Source organism: Scleropages formosus, chromosome 15 (assembly GCF_900964775.1).
Source record: "Scleropages formosus chromosome 15, fSclFor1.1, whole genome shotgun sequence".
In the NCBI taxonomy this organism is placed as follows: Eukaryota; Metazoa; Chordata; class Actinopteri; order Osteoglossiformes; family Osteoglossidae; genus Scleropages; species Scleropages formosus.
In genome coordinates, this window is record NC_041820.1 from 24,981,204 (window position 1) to 25,002,581 (window position 21,378).

A 21,378-nucleotide genomic window follows, 5' to 3' on the forward strand; every position below is an offset into this window, starting at 1 on the left:
AGAGACATTGCTGCAGACGTGTGATTCTTAAGTAAATCTAGTTTACCTTCCACTTGATGCACCGATGTTCATCGCTCGAGTAGGTGCATAAAACGCAGGATAGGTGAATCGTGATAACCTTCCTACAATTCTTTGAATTTTTTAAAAGAAAAAAAAAAGGTATACAAACATTCACATACAGTGCAGGAGTGGGGGCTGTGTAACGGCTTATCTGGGGATGATCATAAAGTTACGGTGCATGAACATTTACACTATACGTGAGCTGGAGAGATCTTAGGTGAAGTGAGTCCGGAAAAGGTGAGTTTTCAGACCCTTCTTGAATGTAGACAGTGTTTCTGCAATTCTGAGTGAGAGGGGGGAAGGTCATTCCATCACAACGGAGCCAAAACAGCACCTCTGTGCTTCATTTTTCGTGCGTGGGACTACCAAGCGAGCAGAAGTGTTCGAGCAAAGGGGTCTGGCTGGTGTGTAGCAGTTGATCAAGTCTTGTAAATAGCTGGGAGCAGTTCTATTGATGTATCAGTCCTACTCTCCGGTGGGTCTGGGGTTCGAGTCCCGCTTGGGGTGCCTTGTGACGGACTGGCGTCCCGTCCTGGGTGCGTCCCCTTCCCCCTCCGGCCTTACGCCCTGTGTTGCCGGGTAGGCTCCGGTTCCCCGTGACCCCGTAAGGGACAAGCGGTTCTGAAAATGTGTGTGTGTGTAATCAGGGTCTTGAATTTGATCCGGGCAGCTTTAGCCTATAGGAAGCCAGGTTGTGGTCAAACACAATGGAAAAGCTGCTGCTGTTCAGTGAACAGTATTACATTTACATTTATTGATTTAGCAGACACTTCTCCAAAGCGACGTACATTTCATAGAAAATACAATTGGTGTGTTACCTTAGGAAAAAGAGACATTGCTGCAGATGCGTGACTCTTAAGTGCAGTTAGTTTCCTTCACCATATGCACCAGCGTTCATCACGCAAGTAGTTGCATAAACTTCATCAGAATACACGACGAGTGGGGAAAAAACTAATAACAAACAACTACTGTTAAGGTTTTTTTTAATGATCAGCAGAAATCAAAACATGTACAAACTCACTGCAATGTTTCCAGAGTCCTGTGCACACAACACGTGTTGTTCTGTGAAACAATGCCGACTTAACAGAAAACATGAGGCAATAAATAAACCTGCTTGAAAATTGCTTGTGTTCTTGCTTCTGTTTGGAAGTTACTCTGTGTGTGGGCAGTCGCATCTTCTGACCCAGACCCGGCCCCATTCTATGGTGCAGAGTTTGTATGTAGTTGTTCAGCATAAAGTTTCTTTATTTATTTTCTTCTTTGGAAATTTATATTTTTGGTAATATGTAATGTAGATAAAACACATTTCAATAGTGTAAACTGTTACATCAAATGGACACCCTCCCCCACTAAAGGATGCTGGGTTCTTGTAAAGACTTAATTATTGCACAGCATCCACTTAAGATTTTTTTTGCTTGTTTAAAGTATTGCGATCGTTGTAACGTTTTGGTAATCTTCTCTCGGAAGTGCTGTGAACTGGGTATGTAAGGTTTATTTAAGAAGTATTCGCTTATGAGGGGAAAAAAGATTAACATTTCCCAAAAACGATTAGTTGGCAGATTTTCCAAATACTTCGTAAAGTTGTGTTTTTCATTGTCATGCCTGTAATTTTAACTATAGGTTTTCAGGGAGATGTTACCACCAAAGTCGAATAACTTCAAAACGGGAGCGAGAGAATGAGCAATTTTCCAGCACGTCTTTTTCAGTTTTCTTCGTTTTCCGTTGTCAGCATCGTTTCATAGAACACGTGTTGTGTACATAGGACGCTCAAAACATTTCAGTGCATTTCTACATGTTTTGAGCTCTGTTTTTAAAAAACAAAAACCTCAACGTTAACTGTACAGTTTTTTTTCGCTCGTTGTATCGACCTCGGTGAATCAGTACTGTTTATTGAACAGCAGCATGGATGTGGGTGACGTCACATGAAATACTGTCCTTTAAAAAAGTAAAAGAGAGAGGACTGCGGTTTAAATGGCACAAATTGGTACTAACGTAGCACTAACGAAAAATGTATATTTCTTTATTTGTGCCATTTGTAGGGGGGGCAACTTCATGGATGCGGGTGACATCACGTGAACTACTATCCTTTATATCTGAAAAAGTAAAAGAGACTGGACTGCGGTTCGAATGGCACAAATCAGCACAAATGTAGCACTGACAAATGAGCCCAAATTCGAGTTTCTGTGGCACTTTAGGGGGGTGGATTGAGGTCACGTGCCATGTAAATGAGCATGTATAACTCCGGAACCAAAGGAGGTAGAACTGTGGTTTAAATGGCACAAATGTAGCAATAATGAATGAGCCCCAACTCAAGTGGCTGCTGCATTGTAGGGGGGCAGGTGACATCAAGTGCCATGTAAACAGTTTCCATTATTTCTGAAAGTAACAGAGGTAGAACCACGGTTTGAACGGCACAAATATAGCACAAACGAATGAGCTCGAATTTGAGTTCCTGTGGCGCTGTAGGGCGGCTAGAGTGACGTCACTTCCGAAACACATAAATGTTAATATCTCTAACTAACTGCAACGGCACAAATGTAGAACTAACAAATCATAAGGTTTTCTTCATTTGTCCTGTTTGTAGGGGGGGCAACTTCACTGAGCCTAAATAAAACCTTAATATTGCAATCAAACGAAGATCAGAAATTTATTGATATAGAACATTATGTGTCGGTGATACATAGCAGCTCTTCATGTACATGTGCTTTGCAGAGTGGAAGACTGATCTTGTAAACTTTATTTTTTTTGTCATAAAAATTAGCGAGTCAGAATTATCAAAATGTCTCTGTCTGATATACCCTGCTTTACATCCTGTGCTTCCTGGATACACTGAGTACATCTGTGAACCTGCCCTGGACAAGCGGTTACATTTTGATTAATTAACTCGTCAATAACAAATATTGTTACATTGGCGTTATTGATATTAAGAAAACCTTTTATTTTGGTTTTTAAATTTCAGATGACACATTTTAATTACATAGGAACCTATTTTATATGTATGCACTGTACATATATATATACACACACACACGTACATATTTTTTCTATGAAAAAATGTAGTTTTGCCTAATGAAGTGATTTCATGGAATGAATTAACCTGTTACGTGAGGAACGGTTGTAAACTGAATTCACAGTAGCCATCTCTGCCTCTTCCCAGTTTGCTGTGAACATGTTCAGGACGTTGCCACCATCCTCCAACCCCACAGGAGCGGAGTTCGACCCTGAGGAAGACGAACCCACGCTTGAGGCTGCGTGGCCTCACCTACAGGTACTCCTACTGTCCCCTTTTGAGCCTTGTGGTGTCTCAGCCCGTTTATGCCAAGGTGTTCTGCCTCCTGCAAGCTGAGCCCACGTGTTCCTGGCTGCAGCTGTCAGAACTTTGCTTACTGCCTTTGCTCAGAATAGTGTACTGAGAATATGCATTATTTAATTCGCCTGATGCCGAGGATGGTGTATGTTACTGAATTAAACTGCTACAGAGTATACATTTCAGCTTCTCCATTATTATTATTCATCATGGGTAATGCAGGTGATGGTAGGAACCGCTTTGGCATATGACACGTCATTCTTTTCTTTTCCTAGCTCGTCTACGAGTTTTTCCTTCGGTTTTTAGAGTCTCCCGATTTTCAGCCAAATATAGCTAAGAAGTATATTGACCAGAAGTTTGTCATGCAGGTAAGAGCTGCTCATACTTGTCATGGCAAAAAAATTCAAGTCTTTTTGATTGCCTTGAACATATGTGAGGTTATTTTTTATTTTGTCCTGGCCCTGCAGCTTTTAGAACTGTTTGACAGTGAAGACCCCCGGGAGAGAGACTTCTTGAAGACCACTCTGCACCGCATTTATGGCAAATTCCTGGGTTTGCGGGCTTACATCAGGAAACAAATTAATAATATATTTTATAGGTGAGTTGGCAGCATAGGGGGGGGCGCAGTGGCACAGCGGGTTCAGTCTGTGCCTGCTCTCTTGTGGGTCTGGGGTTCGAGTCCCGCTTGGGTTGCCTTGCGATGGACTGGCATCCCGTCCTGGGTGTGTCTCCCTCCCCCTCCAGCCTTGCGCCCTGTGTTGCTGGGTTAGGCTCCGGCTCCCCGCGACCCTACCTGGGACAAGTGGTGTGTGTGTGTGTGTGTGTGTGTGTGTGTGTGTGTGTTACACCAGCATGCTAAACGTGTATGTTTTCGCACTCTTGTCTCCTAAAATTTGTAGTTTGTTATTCGTGGACTGTGTTGTTTTTTTCTGGAGCAGTAAATATAAAATGTGAATAGTTTTCATACGTGTCATATGCTGAATATTTGAAGCGTGCGTGTGTGTGTGTGTGTGTGTGTGTGTGTGTGTGTATATATATATATATATATATATATATATATATATATATATATATATAATTTTTTTTTTTTTTTTTTCTCCTCCCCCCCACCTCTCCAGGTTCATTTATGAAACTGAACACCACAATGGAATAGCTGAACTACTCGAGATTCTCGGGAGGTAGGAACCAGTGTTTCACCTACTTGCTCCCTTTTATTAAAAGTTTACAGAATATGAAGTTTCTTGAGACTGAAGAGTGCAGATGTGTATCTTTGTGGTTCAGCGTGCCGGAAGCAAAACTGGGTCAGCCTTTTTTTGTCTGACCTGACCTTTACTGTTGGGTTATATACCTTTAACAGCAGAATTATGCACTGAGTGTTAATATTTTTTTGGGGGGGTGCGGTGGCGCAGTGGGTTGGCCTTTGTCCTGCTCTCCAGTAGGTCTGGGGTTCGAGTCCCGCTTGGGGTGCCTTGCGTTGGACTGGCGTCCCATCCTGGGTGTGTCCCCTCCCCCTTCAGCCTTGCGCCCTGTGTTGCCGGGTTAGGCTCTGGCTCCCTGCGACCCCGTATGGAACAAGCAGTTCAGACGTGTGTGTGTGTGTTTTAATATTTTAGACTTCAGTCCGGCAGCTGTGACCATAATTTAACAGGTTGAAACTGGGTGCTCAGCCATAGAGTTAGAATTGTTTTCACCTTTTAAACTGTGAGGGAGGATTTAAGTATCGTTCTCAGTGAACTTTCCATAAGAACATATTTTCCTCTTACATGTGATGTAAAATATGCCCTTCTGTGAGCTTTGTGTCTTCTCTTCTCCTATTGAAAGAGTATAGGGTGCATGGTGCTATTTTAGGCCCTTTTCCCTTTTGTAACTTTCACTTTAAGAATTTGTCAGTTTGCCTTCAGACTTTTTACTTCAATGATAGCACTGTACATGGATTTTTAAAAAAATTTTTTTTTTTTTTTTTTTAAAAAACTTCAGTGATAACTTGAAGTTTGGTGCCCCATCGCTCATGTTTGGACATGTTCTTTAATGTATGAGTGTAGTGGTCTTACTCAAAGTCTCGTGTTGCTTCCTTTTTGCAGTATAATCAATGGTTTTGCCTTACCATTAAAAGAGGAGCACAAGATTTTCCTTTTGAAGGTTTTGCTACCTTTGCACAAAGTCAAGTCACTTAGTGTCTATCATCCACAGGTACGTCTGTGTTTGCATCATTTGTATATGTAGAGCAATTGATAAGCCTTTTCGGTGCTTCTTCATTCCAATAAACTCACAAAATCAGATGACATGCATATGTTAAAATGTCGATATTAAGTTCCAGATAAAGGGGAAAGTAATCAGTTAATGTATGCTGGTTACATTGATTTACCATTGAACAAAGTATTAATAAACATTTCCTGGTCTCACTGTTGGGCTTGAATTACTCCTTTGTTAGTGGCACATCAAAGATAATCATATACATTCAGATTACTGATCCTGCACATATTTATATCTTTATAGTTAAATATTTACAGTAATGCATAGGGTTCAATGTCTTCTCCCCTAATGAATGTAAACTGAACTTAACTCTTTGGAATTATTAAGAGTAGATAGGACAGTAACTGGGGTTTGTTGAGAATAAATTGGCTGGTTATGGGGTTGTTAAATGAGACAAGTTCAGTGATTGCATGTTTATGTGTTGTTTGTTGTATTTAGCTGGCATACTGTGTGGTCCAATTTCTAGAGAAGGACAGCACTCTCACAGAACCGGTAAGACGCACACACCCATTTTCCCATCTGCGGTGATACACAATACATGTGTTATAACAATTATCGCACTTCAAGCTAACATACAGTACATACTGAAGTACACAGTGCTTTAATGTTATAGTCTTTTGTGTTAGTTCTGGATGCTTGTTTGCACCTCTCCTGCTCAGGACTGCAGATCAGCCTTTATTTTTCTGGAAGTGTATTACTTTTAGCACCTGTGAAATGTCAAAGTGTGCATTAATATTTATGTAATAGGAGGATTATAATCTAGGTGTTGAAATTTTTCTTGCTATTTGGCAGATAAATCTTTATTGACTGAGGAAGACTAAAGAATATTGAGGTTTTATCAGAATTTTTTATAATTTTTCAATGCCCTGTGCAGACTTTCCCATCTGTTTTTTATTACATCTCCTTTATTTGCCTCTCAATAGGTGGTTATGGCTCTCCTCAAGTACTGGCCAAAGACCCACAGTCCAAAGGAGGTGATGTTCCTCAACGAGCTGGAGGAGATCTTGGATGTGATTGAACCCTCTGAGTTTGTAAAGGTCATGGAACCACTGTTCCGACAGCTGGCCAAGTGTGTGTCCAGCCCACACTTTCAGGTAAAATACCCTCAGGCTATGAGGACTGAACTGATGAACTAGTCGTGGCTGGTGACTGGTTCATACTTAAAGGGTACTCGTGACACTTGTTCTGAGACCATGCGAATGTATGAGTGCACTATTCCTTTTCATTATGATACAGCTTTTGGAGCCTGAAGTATGTCATAAAGTAATTACAGTACTGATGTGTGCCCTAGAAGCTCAAAGGGTCACTGCTCTTTGTCTGTGGTAATAAAATAAATAAATAAATGGAAAAACTCTGCCTTATGGTTATAACATCAAATTTACATTGCTTTGGACTATCCTGCATGCCGATGTTTTAAATGGCAGATGGATGACTGTTGGTTACCGTCTCTGGAACTTGGATATGTGAGTTGGTGCAAGCCCGTACGAATGCGAGTGCCGCCTTGAGGCTCTGCTCACTGTAGTGTTGCGTGCAGGTGGCAGAGCGTGCGCTGTACTACTGGAACAACGAGTACATCATGAGCCTCATTAGCGACAATGCCGCCAAGATCCTGCCCATCATGTTCCCAGCACTGTACCGCAACTCTAAGACCCACTGGAACAAGTGAGACCCGTTGCTGTCAGCCTAGACCCCAGTGCCCAGGGACGTGGGAGCCACATAAGGGTTGACGAGTGTCGGGGGGGGACTTACTCTGTCAATGTGACCTAGAATCCAGGCATTTTACTGTCGAAGTGTAACAGAGTATAATTGTAGTGACAGATCAGTGGAGGCAGTTCCTTTACCTGCTTTAACTGACTTGGAAGGACTCTTACAGTAGTTCTGTAATCACCTCAGAATGACAGACTGAGCACATGGTAATATCCTGTCCTCTCTTCTTTCCCTTGTCCTCTTTCTCTCACACTCTCACACAAGTGCTAAAATAGTGTATCTGATAAAGGTAGTGGTTAGATCTGTTGCCTTCAGATGCAAGGGTCGCGGGTTTGAATCTCACCTCCTACTGTAGTTCCCTTGAGCGTGGTACTTAACCTAAATTGCTTCGCTAAAATTACCCGGCTGTATAAATGGGTAAATAGCTGTAGGTGCCTTACAGCTGTAAGTCGCTTTCGACTAAAGCATCAGCTAAATGAATAAATGTAAGAATCAGTTTTAAGGAAGCTTGGCTTGCAAAGAAGTATTATGTGTGCTGAAATTGTGTGACTGAAGTTCTGTTCCTGCTCAGGACTATCCATGGTTTGATATACAACGCTCTGAAACTCTTCATGGAGATGAACCAGAAGCTCTTTGATGACTGCACACAGCAGTTCAGAGCAGAGAAGAATAAGTGAGTAAACCTAAACAAGTTTACACCAGCGATGCTCATCACTGCAAATAATTTGGGCTACCCTGGTATTCCAGATGTTTAGAATTTGTTTCATGTAGTCAAGTGTTTTTTATTTTTAAGACCACCTCCTTGTGTTGCAAAAGTTCCAGTTATGCATATTAAAGACATGAACATTTTCCAGTTTGTTTATTTTAGTAGCATTTTCTTCACTTGCAGAATGAAACTGATTTGTATTTACTTGGCTAGCTGTTAGTTGGGAGTAAAAAACAGGCAGAAAAGATACTTAGAAAATTATCACTGAAGACAAGGTTGACAAATTTTCAATTACTTTTAATTTTATAGGTTAATAAAATGGAATCTTAGGTCTTTTTGATTATAGCTTTGAGGTTTTTACAGAACCTGATCAATGAATAAACCAAGATGATGATTTACTGATTATGACTTAATAGTAAAAGTGAGTTTGGATTTATAGACAAATCAAGTCAGGACTTGCAGTCCTACCTGTGTTTGAAAGGTGAGGAGCCCGTTTTTGGATTTTCCTGGAAAAGTGTGATATTTTGCTGATGGTAAATACATGTAAGCCTTTCCTTGCCACGTATATATTCATATAGCTGTACTCAGTTGGACAGCCTAACGCTACGTTTGAGTCGAGTGGCTGCACTGAATTTTACTCATTTTTTTGCATTAATCTCATTTGTTTTATATTACGTTTTAATTGAAAGCATTTCACAAGTGTGATTTATTAAGCTGTATATATTTTATAATCTTATTGCTTTATAGAGAAAAAGCAAAATTAAAAGAGCGGGAAGAGGCATGGCTCAAGATTGAAAACCTAGCCAAATCAAATCCACAGGTAGGTGGTACTTTTTTCTTTATTACTCCACACATTAGTGCTCTTTTTTAAACTTTTTACAAGCTTTAAGCATACAAAAGAAATGACAAATTATAATTGTGTGGGTTATGAATAGAACTAAGAATTTTAACCTTTAATGTTTTAAAGAAAATTAAAAAATGACTCGACCTCGGACCATTTTTCCCTCCGTGACTCATATGAAAAAGCTTCAGTGACCCCACTACCTGCTGATGACCTTTCAGTATCAGTTCAATAGAAAGATACCTGCTGCTTCCCATAGCTGGGGATGTTCTTGCCATGGAAGGGCCCTTGATTTTTCTGGTCAGTTATTTTCAGTAAATATTTACATTTATTCATTTATGTATCGCTTTCCTCCAGAGCAACACACAATGTAAGGTTTGTACACAAAGCTACTTAAACTACATTTATACAGCTGGGTAATTTTTACCATATCAGTTTAGGGAAGTACATTGGTCAAGTGTCCTATGGCAAAAGGAAGAATCTGACTTCCCCAGGTTTCATCTTCTAACTGCAAGGCAATGGATCTTCTACGCTACTTGGTGTCCAATATTTACTGCTAGTAAAGAAGCCGCTGCAGCTTTTCATATCCGTGTGACAATTATTGCAAGTGAGAATACACCTCATCTCCAAAAAAACCTACAAATGTTTGGCTTCACTGCTAATATTATTTTACATAAATAATAAATGAATAATATAGTTGAGACATACATAGGATAGTCTCTGCATGTGAATGGTGCTCTTGCCATTTCTGTCTTTGTCCTTTATTGCAAACCAGTACTAAGAGTATAAGGCAAGAACAGTGATGAAGATGCACTGGGAAAATGGATTTTGCCCTACCTTTAAAAGAGTTTACCTATGTTAAAACTGTGGTGTATTATACAGCTTTTAGTATATTTTAGATCTTTTTGGAAATACTAATACTTTTTTGTTTAAAAAAAGAAAAAAAAAAAACTTGATTTGACTAATCATAGTGTACAGCATCATTACGTGCAAGTGAGCGTAAAGAGCTCAGATGTTGGGGACAAAGTGGACTTTACTTTTTCTCTGGATGTGTCTCAACTCAGTGGCACATTGGCAACTCCAAATTTCATGTGTTTAATGTTCACCTCCATAAATGGCTGAAAATGGTAAGTCTGAGAACTGTCTGTAGGAATCTTGCCCAGGTGTTTGTTTGAATTCCTACTGGACAATTTGTCTGCATTGTGTAATGATGATAATGATTTGGCACACAATCCCATTGCGAAAGGCCCCCTTCGACATGTACGCAGTTGTTAGTTTTGAGAGCAGCAGAAGAAGAAATCAATCCACGTCACAAGGCTGAGGGTTCATTGACCCTCGCTATGAAAAGCAGATCAATGACTCTGCATACGTTTCCCTGCAGCACTCTTCCAGTCCACAGAGCCAGCATTGCAGTTGCTGCCTTTCCATTGATCTCTTTAATTGAAAACCAACGACAGCTGTTCCACATTGACTCTTCATGTTGCCGCTTCGGTGTTTCGGAGAGTTGCTCAATCCCATGAGGGTCACTTCATAGTTGCTTTGATTCTTAGAGTGCAAGTCCACCAATGATGGGTTTAATCTCCAAATGCCATATTTTCTGATTCATTTCCTGTAATAAGCCAGTGAGGAGTGTGTGATGGCCACTGCATCTTTGTTTTGCTTTTGCTCAGCCTGTGTGTGGTAACCTAACCCCTACTCATTCTTTGCTTGGGACTGATTGGAATGTCCTTTTGTGTCTTTTTTTTTTCTCATTAGTTCCTTAAGTACGTTGATTCCTCTGGCCTCAGTAGTCCAGTAGAAATGGAGACCGATGGCCCTTTGATAGAAGATGTTCTGATGTTAAAAAAGACTGTAGAGGAGGAAGCGACTCAGGTACACGTGAGTTTTGTCTCTAAATCTCCCTCTAAGAGCAACACGAGCCATGGACTGAACACTGGAATCAATAACACTAGTTGCTTGATTGCTTTAAAGTGCCTTTTTTTTTTTCTCTTCCCCCCTCCTTTTCTGTTTTTAATTTTCATGACTTACTGAATCTTGGTTTGTCATTAACTTGTTTTTAGTGCCATAAAGTCCGTCTGGGTGCATGGCTAGCTTGGCTTGCCTCCTTGCCTCGCTATCTCTCGGCAAAGTCGAATCAAAGCACCAATACATCTTACAAAATCCTAAAGGTTTGCCGCCTTAATCCCCATCCCTCCACTCCCCTCTCGCCCCTCCTCCTTTTCAGTAACAGCTGAACAGGTGTAAATAGGCAGATTTCAAACAGTAAACGATGAGCCTGTCATTGCTGGTGTGCATGATTCTTATTTACTTCTGAGTCAGCACTGGATTTTCATCATAATTTTACTTGTGCTGCCTCAGGTAGTAAAATTATGATGAAGAGCCAGTCATTGATGATCTGAAGCAGCACAACCAGGCTCTTAACCCTGCGTGTGTGTGTGTATGTGTGCGCATGCACGCGCAACGTCGGTAGGCAGGTGGACCTTGCATACCTATGGTATAGTTGTTGCCTGTGAACAGAGAGCTGCTGTGACCCAGCCTGTGGAGGTGCACCTTCTAGCATGAACCCTCTAGTGTTTCATTTATTTCAACAGTGCACTGTAATATCAATTATTCATCATATGGGGGTGCAGTGGCACAGCAGGCTTAGCTGGGTCCTGTTCTCTGGTGGGTCTGGGGTTTGAGTCTTGCTTGGGGTGCCTTGCGACGGACTGGCGTCCCGTCCTGGGTGCGTCCCCTCCCCCTCCAGCCTTGCGCCCTGTGTTGCCGGGCTAGGCTCTGGTTCGCCGCGACCCTGCTTGGGACAAGCGGCTTCAGCCAGTGTGTGTGTGTGTGTGTGATATTAATATTAATTACTATTCAACAGTGCACTGTAATATTAATGTTAGGGGAAAAACTACTTGTGCTGGCAAAAGTCATTAATTCATATAAATATTAAGTATATTGTTGATAAATTGTGTTTTTGGAGCCTACTAGTCGTCATTAAACTTATCAACCATTAATGTTTTCAAAAGCTGTTCAAAGATAACTATTTAGATTTAGATTTTCCCCATTTTTTTTAATATAAATTCACTCATTCCAAGATTTTATATGGTTTTTGACGCGTCATGGTTCAGTTCCTCTCTAGTCTTGTAAGAGAGGAGATTCCAAAAGCTTCCAGTGTACACTGGGACTTCAACTTTGATGGGAAATCTGTTTGTAGCTGTTTGTTTGTGAGTCTAACTTATGTTGCAATCAACAGCTTAATAATACAGATTTAAAGAAAAAAACCTTAGGCATTGTTATTTTTATTCCATTCGCATAAAGCTCTTGTCCATTGCAGGGTCGTGGTAGTCCAGTCTATTCCGGAAACTTAAAGCGTAAGGCATCGTGAACTGTTTAAACTTTTTTTTTTTTTTTTTTTAATTGAAACAACATTAATATTAAGCTTATTTTTTACTGAATTGAAAATAAAAAGATCATTTCCACAATGTTTTCTCCAGCTGATTCATCACATATGCATCTGCAACATTCATCAGCATCTAGTCATTTTCAGCTTGCTTTATCTATATAGTCAGCAAAGGCATGACAATAGAGGTACCTCAGTTCATGCAAAGTAGGTTTGGTAAAAGTCTCTGATATTGCTATAATAAGTTATATTAAAATTTATTATAATAAATTACATTTGAATTTATTCATTTAGCTTTTCTCCAAAGCGACTTAGTTATTTACCCTTTTATACAGCTGAGTGATTTTACTGGAGCAATTCAGGATAAGTACCTTGGTCAAGGGTACTACAGCTGGAGGTGGGATTCGAACCTGCAACCTTTTGGTTCAAAGGCAGCAGCTCTAACCACTACGATTGCAGCTTTATGTACAGCTATATGCTGTAAGACTTATTTTACCTTCATTAACTTTGAGCCACAGTTTGTTGTCTTCACAAATTAGTTTTAAATGCCAATTGTCGACAGGTTTATTGTATAAACATGCAACGTTTCTCACCTTGTTACTGATGAGACACTCAGGCAAGATCAGGTGCATTAATCTGGTGTACTCCACGTGTGGGTGTGTTTTACTGCCAGCTAACAGCTGTTTGCTGAAATGCAACTCATGTTCACTCCACAGTTTAAAAATGTTTGAAAATTGACAAATAAATACAATTAAATAAAACAAGATATATTTAATATATTTTGAAATATAATATTAATATATAATTTAATATATTTTGAAATTTGTAACTCGAACGTGGCAAAGCATGAGGAGCCAGTGTGTACAGCTTGGTCTTTTTTCATAGCCATAGCACACAACAGAGGAAGTTTAGTGTGCTGGATGAGCGTTAGCGCCAACTCTTGGCGAGATGGAACCTGCAGCACTGGTGGGGCTTGGAGTCAGAGCCGGAAGTGCGGGAGAGATTCGGCTGGCTTTTGAGTTCCAGTTGGAAAACAGTGACAGTGTAATGGGATGTCTCCTGTGGGGCCCTAATGGCGGTCTGGGAAAGCAACCTGTGTACTCCAATGTGGTAGAATGGTCATGATGCTAAAGAGGATCACTATGCAGCATCTTTTCCAGGACGTACCCTACTTACCCTTCTACCCAGTGTTCCTTGTATAGGCTTCGCACTGTTGTGACCTTGTCTTGGACAAGTAAAGGATAATGAGTGAGCATGATGGTTACCTTAGGTTTCTTCCATGAGATGCATTTCTTTTCCTTCCAGACTGAGGAAGTGCCTTATCTCTTCCTGCATGGAAAGGTGATGTGGGTGAACACTGAGTGAACTGCAGTGGCCCTCCAGTGGCCCAGCTCACACAGACCATCTGTTTGTCCAGTAGATGCTGCAGGTGTCTGATGTGATGTGTACTTTTATTACCCCCCTCACCCCAGCTGCAGAGAGACCAGCGCAAGGAGAGGCCCCTAGTGCGGCGCAAGTCGGAGCTGCCTCAGGACATCTACACCGTGAAAGCCTTGGAATCTCATCGCCGCGCCGAAGATATGCTGACCGCCCATGACGGCCACTAGGCACCGTCCCCGTCCACCCTGTCACCGTGCCCCTGTGGAGTCCAAGTGAAAATAAAGTGTTGGCACAGGAGCCATGCAGCGTAGCCGCCACCGAGTCCCCACCTCTTCCTGTCCTTCTGGACCGCACCTCCCACAGCCTGCTCATGATGGGTTCTGCTTTCTCAGGTGTTCGCTTTTGTTTGCGTTTCTCTTCTATTTTTATACTTTGAGTTAGATTTTTTTTTTTTTCTTTTTATTCTTCTCCCACCCCCCCTTCCCCTTCAAAATTTTACTTTTCCCCTCTTTCTTCGAAAAAAGAAATGAACAGATTTTTTTCCAACAAGAAGCTCCAGCAGAACTCGCTTGCATGCGGAACAGTAACGTGGAAGTCGGGCGAGGAGCTGCTGCTTCTTTTTCTTTTTTTTTTTTTTTTTTTTTTTTTTTTTTTTTTTTTCTTCCAAAGGGAACAAATGAGGAAAAGCAACACTTTGGGAGTGATTTCTTCTCTCTTCAATCCAATACCCAGGGACAGCTGCCAGTGCCATAAGCTTTGCGTTTGTCTTGACTACATTACTCTGTTATCAGTGAGGTTTTAACGGGACAGGAGAGGAACGCTTTTTGAGTTTTTGTATGACTTCAAGTTGTCTTGAATTTTAACATATTGAACAGCATTTTGAAACCCCCCCACCCTGAACAGGACTTTAAAGAGAAATAAAGGGTTCAAGCCCACCCCTTTCTTTTCTGGACTTCATTTTGCAGTAGAAACCACGCACGAATTTGTGCCATACAGAGTGTTTTCTGCATTTCCTTTCCATTCAGTTCCATGTGTGTCCAGCAGTCACCTTCCTTAGGCAATATGTATGGAGCAGAACACAGTCTACGTGTGGAGGTTCAAACAATGGTAGATGCATCTTAAGGGGAGCAAAACCCATGGTTCTGTAAGACTGTCGATGATTTAATGTTGAAATGTTTCCTTTAAGTTTTGATTAAACGTTTCCTTTAAATTGCTCTCTGCTTCAAACATATGTCCTGTTGTATTTTAATGCATAAGGAGAGTGGTTCCGGCGAGCGGTCCGACGTCCTGCGCTCCACATATCCGTTCTCCTGTCTCTCTATAATGGAACACACTGACCCTTTGGGCAGCATGACCCTCACCTCCATTTGCCTTTCAGCGACGACCGCCGGATGCTTGGACACAGCTGAAAATGTGACAGGTGCTGCATAAGAACAAAACCAGTTGCCTGTGTTAAGTGTGAAAGCACAGCTCCATAATGTTCAAAAAAAAAAAAGAAAAAATCATCTCAATTGATGCGGATAAAATGCAGGCTGTTACGCCCCGTTTTTGGAAGTGGATCTTCTCCAGATTTTTTTTTTGTTCATTTATATTTATTTTTCTGCAGATACATGCAAAGATTTGGCTCTCTGCTTCTGCTCTTTTCCCCCTCCTGCAGGCATTAGGTTGTGTCACTCTGTACAAGTGAGGTGCTTTGTGGAGCACCCAGAGCACTTTAAGTATGGGGGGTGACCTCCCTTCTCCTGGATCAAGGTGTCTCATAGTGCCTTTATTATGCTGGCGTGAGCAGGAAGCCCTCGGTGCGAGTGATGCCTGCATCATGGCTGCACCATGCAGCGTGCAGTATTTCTATGTAAATTTACCACTGTTTAAGTGTCAATACAAACATGAGGCACAAACAATAATCCGCAGACAGGCCGGCGACTCCCGTGTTCATCGGTCTCCATTTTTACTTTTTTTTCGGGTTTCACGTGTGATGCCTGCTCTCTGTTCACCCCCTGCGCTCACAGATGATTGTGCTCCACTCCTCTTTTGCCCACTTATATATCTGCACACCATTGTTTGAACTTCCCTCTTTAACAAGTATTTAAGTTATTTATTTTTGTAAATGGTGTTCAATATGTCTGTGAGAGATGTTGACGCTTGTATTCCCCCCCCCCCCCATCTGAATGAGTCGAGTGGGGCAGGTGTGGAACCTAGAGTCATGTTCAGTGCTCCTTCCTTTATGTTCCTCTTGCTGAAGAACAACCTTCACCACTTTATTTCCCCCTTTGAAAGTCTCTTCTTAAACCGCAAAGGGTTTGGGCCAATTCAAAAATGTTCTTTGTGTTTTGCACGGCTCCATAGATACGACTGAATTGCAATGATGCAGCAGAGTCGGAAATGTTTTGGTGACTGTTTCTCTCCTCCCCTCATAGCTTCACTTCAGCGTTCATGGATACTTTTGCTTTGACGTCCATTTCTCTCGGAATTCAGTACACGACAAGTGTCCTTTAGTATGAGCTCTGTACTAAATGGCTTCATTCAATATTGTACATATAATGTACTTTGTTTTATGTAGTATTAATATCTATTAAACAGTAGAACTCATATTTTGTACAAAATGGTCCTATGTACAGAATAAGACATTAATAGCAATTGCAAAAAGTTGGAATGTGGCACAGGTGTTTGTACCTGTAACCATCTGCATTAGAGATGTTGAAAAGTTCCAAGTCTAATATTTTTATCAGTTTGTAATTCAGAATTTGTTCCCACTCTCAAATGTGTGTTACAAGAATCTTCATACATTAGCATCTGTGTGCTTTTATCCAACTCTCAAGTGGTGTACATCTATATAGAATAAATAAAGAGAACATGTGGATTTTATATTTTCATCCTAAAGCACTTCTGCCAGTGGCTTTACTCTTCAGACGTGTTGCGAAGTTCTCACCTCTCTGAACGAGGGGTTTGTGTGTGGGTTTGTGTGGGTGGGTTGTTCTACAACCAGCCACGAATGAAGAGCTTCTTCAGCTCCAGCTGACTGTCAACATGACCGAATTGTTCCCCATATTCCTTGAACATACATGCATACATTTTAGCCTTAGGTTTACAGTGCTTTACTGTCCTTACTCTGCATACCCTACACTGTTTTACTGTTTCCTCCACTTGTCCACAGCTCTGGGCAATGTGAACTGCTACCTACCCTCTAGGTGCCCTGTTGTTGGGCCCTCGGTGAAGATGCTTAGTTGGGTTTATCAGGTTAAAGATGCCCTTTTTGCAATTTGTACGACTGTTCTTGCTTTTCGTAAAACTCTTGTTGATGTAACAAAAATAATGAACTGCTCCAGGGGGAAGATTCCAAATGTATGTTTAGAAGAGCTAAAGCTACCCTTACTGACAAATTAAGATTTTGCCACACTGGTAATAGAAGGACAATGCCTATGGAATTATATTCCATCAGTTAAAGCGGAGCTTCTGAACCTTTTTTTATGCTAGCAGGCCTGAGAATCTGATGAAAGCAAAGAACCCAGGCGAGAGAAATGTCCGTAAAGTCAGAAAAAAATATTGTACTGTTTATTGCCTTTCAACTTAGTTTTCTTAACTCCAATTACGTTATCGATACTGAGATGGCAATATTGAATTCCCCCCCCCTCCCCCATTTAAGATTTTAAAAGTAAGGCTAGGCTTTGCAGGTCCCAGGTTAAGAAGCCCTCGAAGTGAGGAAGCGGTAATGTGTGAATGGCGCCACCTAGTGGTCACAGGTGAGAATAAGCAACTGCACTTTGAACACAGTCCCAGCCGCAGTTAAGCGAAGTGCAGATAAATATATATTATTCTGCTTTCTATATTCAGAGAGGTTTTTATAAATTAAACCGAATAAACGCGAGCAGAATGTTATAAATAACAGAATACAGACGAATAGCTGGTGTTGCATGCCATAATCAAGATTTACCGTTACAAAGTAGTTAAGGATTTTCTTGGGGTTTTTTTGTGTTGTGGGCTTTCGTTTTCTTTTTTCCCCTAAACAATCTCCATGATTTCGTCAAACACATACCTTTAAAATCCTGCTGAAGACATGAAATCCCTACTCGCTCGTTGCTGGACGATGCCTATTAGCGTAGCAAAGGCGCGCCGTTACGTTGAACCGACCGAAAAGCGCGACTCTGCTGCCATCTGGCGGTGGACGGTGTTACTGCAGCGGCTCCTTTGAGCCACACGACGCCCCTTTCTGGTCCGTGTCCGAGAAACGAAAGAAAAAGAATTTAATGCCACTAACACTACATTTGACGGTTTCGGATTGACTTGGCGTGCTTTATAGTTTCTGTACAAATAATTTTGTAGCTTGTCCATTGCGCTGCACCTCGCTGTTAAATTATTATTGAGTAAATGCACGCGCTAGACGAAAAAAATCGCCGCACTTTCTGAAAGGTGAATTTAAATTTAATGTAAAGATCAGTTCAGCCGTCAAGAGGACATAATAAATTTATGCGATAGGACGTAAACGTCTTCTTCAAATGTGCCCATCAATAACTGACAAAAAAAGAAAAAGAACAACAGATGCGAAACACTTTAAAAGAGCAGAACAATTTGGTGGAAATAAGTCTTTTGATCTGAATGGCCGAATCTTCTGGCTCATGTGTCATAGTGATGTGATGAAGATAACAGTGATAATAATAATAATGATAATAATAATGATGGTCAACCGGTTATTCCTCAGAAAAGGTTCTCTGCAGAAACACTACAAGCTTTGAATTAGTTAGCAATTTTATGTAGCAGTTACGTACAAAGAAAATTTTGTAATTTCATAAAATTATTTATTTTCAATTATTTTGTGTGTAGGGGATGTGGTGGCGCAGTGGGTTTGGCTGGGGCCCACTGTGTGGCAGCTCTGGGGTTTGAGCCCTGCTTGGGGTGCCTTGCAGTGGACTGGCGTCCCGTCCGGGGTGTGTCGTCTCCCCCTTCGGCCTTCTGCCCTGTGTTGCCAGGTTAGGCTCTGGTTTGCCGTGACCATATTTGGGACAAGTGGTTGTAGATATTGTGTGTTGTTGGTAAATGTCATCAAAAAAATACATATATATGTATATATAGACACACATACACAGAAAATATGGTGAATCTGGATAACTTGTGAATGAACCATTTGGTTCACAGAGAACCTTTTTACACCACATTCAATGTATCTTTACAGTAATTGGAAGAATCCATGGAAATGGATTTATTGATCAGTGCAGTGGAACCTAAAATGCGGAAACAAGGGCAACCTTAGAAGTCACAAAGAAGAAATGTGTCCAAGTCTGTCCAAGTCTGGATTCCAAGAGACAATTGACAGTAAGCACTGCAGTAATGTAGTGCAATATAGTGATTTTTCTGTACACCTCCCAGCATACATATTTTACATCTACATTTATTTATTTAGCCTACACTTGTTCACAGCGACTTCCAGTGAACTCTGTGTAGTGTCATCAGCCCACACACCTTATTCACCCACGTGACTTACACTGCTAGATACACTACTTACAATGGGTCACTCATCCATACATCAGTGCAACACACTCTCTCTGTCACTCACACACTATTTTACACGTCTAGTGACTTCCACATTAAGACAAATTATTACTGAACCCTAACCCAGTACATATGAAAAATACCTTTTTCTAAGGCAGTAATGGGAATGCCCTTCAGGGAAAAAAGTAAGAATCCCAGCATATACACACACACACACACACACCCACTCAGAGATCCAAGGTATTCCACCTAAAATTGGACATTCACATGTCTTCACGACCTACAAAGCATCTTCACCATTTATGAAAGAAATCGAATACGATTATATAACATTTAAAGACTAAAATAAGATAATTCTGTCTCCTGCGTCATCACCTACACATCTGTACAGTGCATGATGACTTTTCCAAATGGAACATGCAATTCGTGACCTGCATCATAATTAGTTCTCATTCTCCAGATGCGGTCTGATGAAAAATGCCGAAGCTCACAAAATCTTTGCAGGAGAAGCTAAGAGTTAAACATTTCCTTTCAACGTGACACGCGGATTACTTTATATCTGGCAACTAAGTGCCTAAAATGACTTGTTTTTTTCTATTAACATGTCCCATTTGCTATGCTTCCCAATGTTAAGAGCATTAAAGCTTCATTGAACACCAGGTATAAGGCAGGGATGATAGTTCACATGTTGCAGGCATGTGAAGAGACCCACTGACATAGAACATGTGGAGCTCATTCTACATTTGCGATATTAATTGCTGAAATGTTAATTAATAAAATGGTTCCGATGCACCTTTTTGTTCCTGAACTTTTCAGCCTCAATCAGCTACAGACCATGTTTCCTCTCAGCACTTTCCCTCCAAAGTTCAAAGTTTACTTGGGGACAATAAAGGGATTGCATTATGATTGCATTATCATATTAGACTAGAAAATATGGCCCATTTCCTGCTATTTAATGATAATCTGAAGTCATTCCAGCAAATCCTGAAGAGACGAGATCGCCAAAGCGATGAAACATACGCATACACAAAAACAAGATTAGAGGGGGATTTATAATCGTGTGTTATTTTTCGCGAAAGCATTCGACCCCTGAAAGGTACTTCCTGTAGTAATTCATGGTATTAAGAGATAAACTGTTAGGTTCGCTTTTTTCCCCTCCTTCCTTATGTTGCCGCTATTGCTGAGAGGATCCCGTAATACTTATCTGCTCTCAGTCAAGTGCTTGTTTTAATGCTCTTGGATGCAGTCAGAGTGGAAGTCATGCATTAAAAGCGGCCTTGCTCTCCCCTCACTTCATTTGTGACCTCAGAAGTCTTTTCCTGCTGGCTAATACTGCCATGTCACTTACACCCTAGTGGAGTACAGTACGTGAAAGCTCGTCCGCTGGCAGACCTTGTGGCAGTGCACACTATGTCTACCGAGTGACCTTTCAGGACGCACGCTTCAGAATTCACTTTCATTATGTGTTGGATTCCAGAGGTAGACAATGTCCAGTCAGAGACCCCAGTCCTGGTTTCGAAAGAGAGACGACTATTCAGGTGGGGGACCTCAGTAAGAATCAGTCAGGACTGTGTGCTCCAGTGGACAGGTTCCAGCTCCATGGCTGTCAGATTGAATAGGACAGGGCTCCTTTGATAATGCGGAAAGCTCAGGCTGTGGTCTGGGAGTGCTGAAATGTAATACCAAAATCATTCAATACATTATAATCTTGGAATAAAATATAAAACACCATGCTTAATAATAAACAGTTTTATCAGAAAATTGAATAAGACATGCCACCTTATATATCTGGCAAACATTGCATCATGCATTGCCACCCTGTGGCTTTGAAATGTTTTGGGTAACATTTTCTATGAAACAACCTTTGGCTCTGTGCAGTTAGCAGTATATCGGTTTACTCCCTTAACAAAGTTCCATCCATCCAATTTCAATAATCACTTGTCCTGAGCAGGGTGTCAGGGAGCCAGAGCCTGTCCCAGAAGCATTGGGTACAAGGCTGTGGGGGTGTTCCCCTGCACAGGATACTAGCCCATTGCCACACACACACACACACACACACTTCAGAGTCACTAATTCACCTGAACTCCATGTCTTTGGGTTGTGGGCAGAAACCCAAGCAGACATGGGGAGAACATACAAACTCAATACAGACAGAGCAGGGACTGAACCCATGTTCTCCCACACCACCCAGGCACTGTGAAGCAGCAGCACTACTCACTGCCCCACCGTACTGCCTTTAACAAGCTTCCATATAG

The 21,378-nt window shown here is 41.2% G+C and overlaps 1 protein-coding gene across 6 annotated transcripts in view; it reads left to right on the forward strand.

Annotated features, from left to right (window-relative positions):
* ppp2r5ca (protein phosphatase 2, regulatory subunit B', gamma a) overlaps positions 1-14,121 on the forward strand; it is a 51,380-nt gene extending 37,259 nt beyond the window's left edge. For 2 of the 6 annotated variants that reach the window (XM_018764230.2, XM_018764233.2), the window contains 12 exons: positions 3,218-3,328; positions 3,643-3,735; positions 3,835-3,965; positions 4,486-4,545; positions 5,449-5,557; positions 6,059-6,112; positions 6,544-6,714; positions 7,155-7,282; positions 7,899-8,000; positions 8,781-8,853; positions 10,630-10,752; positions 13,732-14,121. In XM_018764230.2, coding sequence (XP_018619746.1) covers positions 3,218-3,328; positions 3,643-3,735; positions 3,835-3,965; positions 4,486-4,545; positions 5,449-5,557; positions 6,059-6,112; positions 6,544-6,714; positions 7,155-7,282; positions 7,899-8,000; positions 8,781-8,853; positions 10,630-10,752; positions 13,732-13,866 — 1,290 coding nt within the window. In that variant the 3' untranslated portion in view covers positions 13,867-14,121. The remainder of the gene's footprint in view (positions 1-3,217; positions 3,329-3,642; positions 3,736-3,834; positions 3,966-4,485; positions 4,546-5,448; positions 5,558-6,058; positions 6,113-6,543; positions 6,715-7,154; positions 7,283-7,898; positions 8,001-8,780; positions 8,854-10,629; positions 10,753-13,731) is intronic. The other 4 variants (XM_018764231.2, XM_018764234.2, XM_018764232.2 and 1 more) reach the window with 2 other exon arrangements.
* The last annotated feature ends 7,257 nt before the right edge of the window (positions 14,122-21,378 follow it).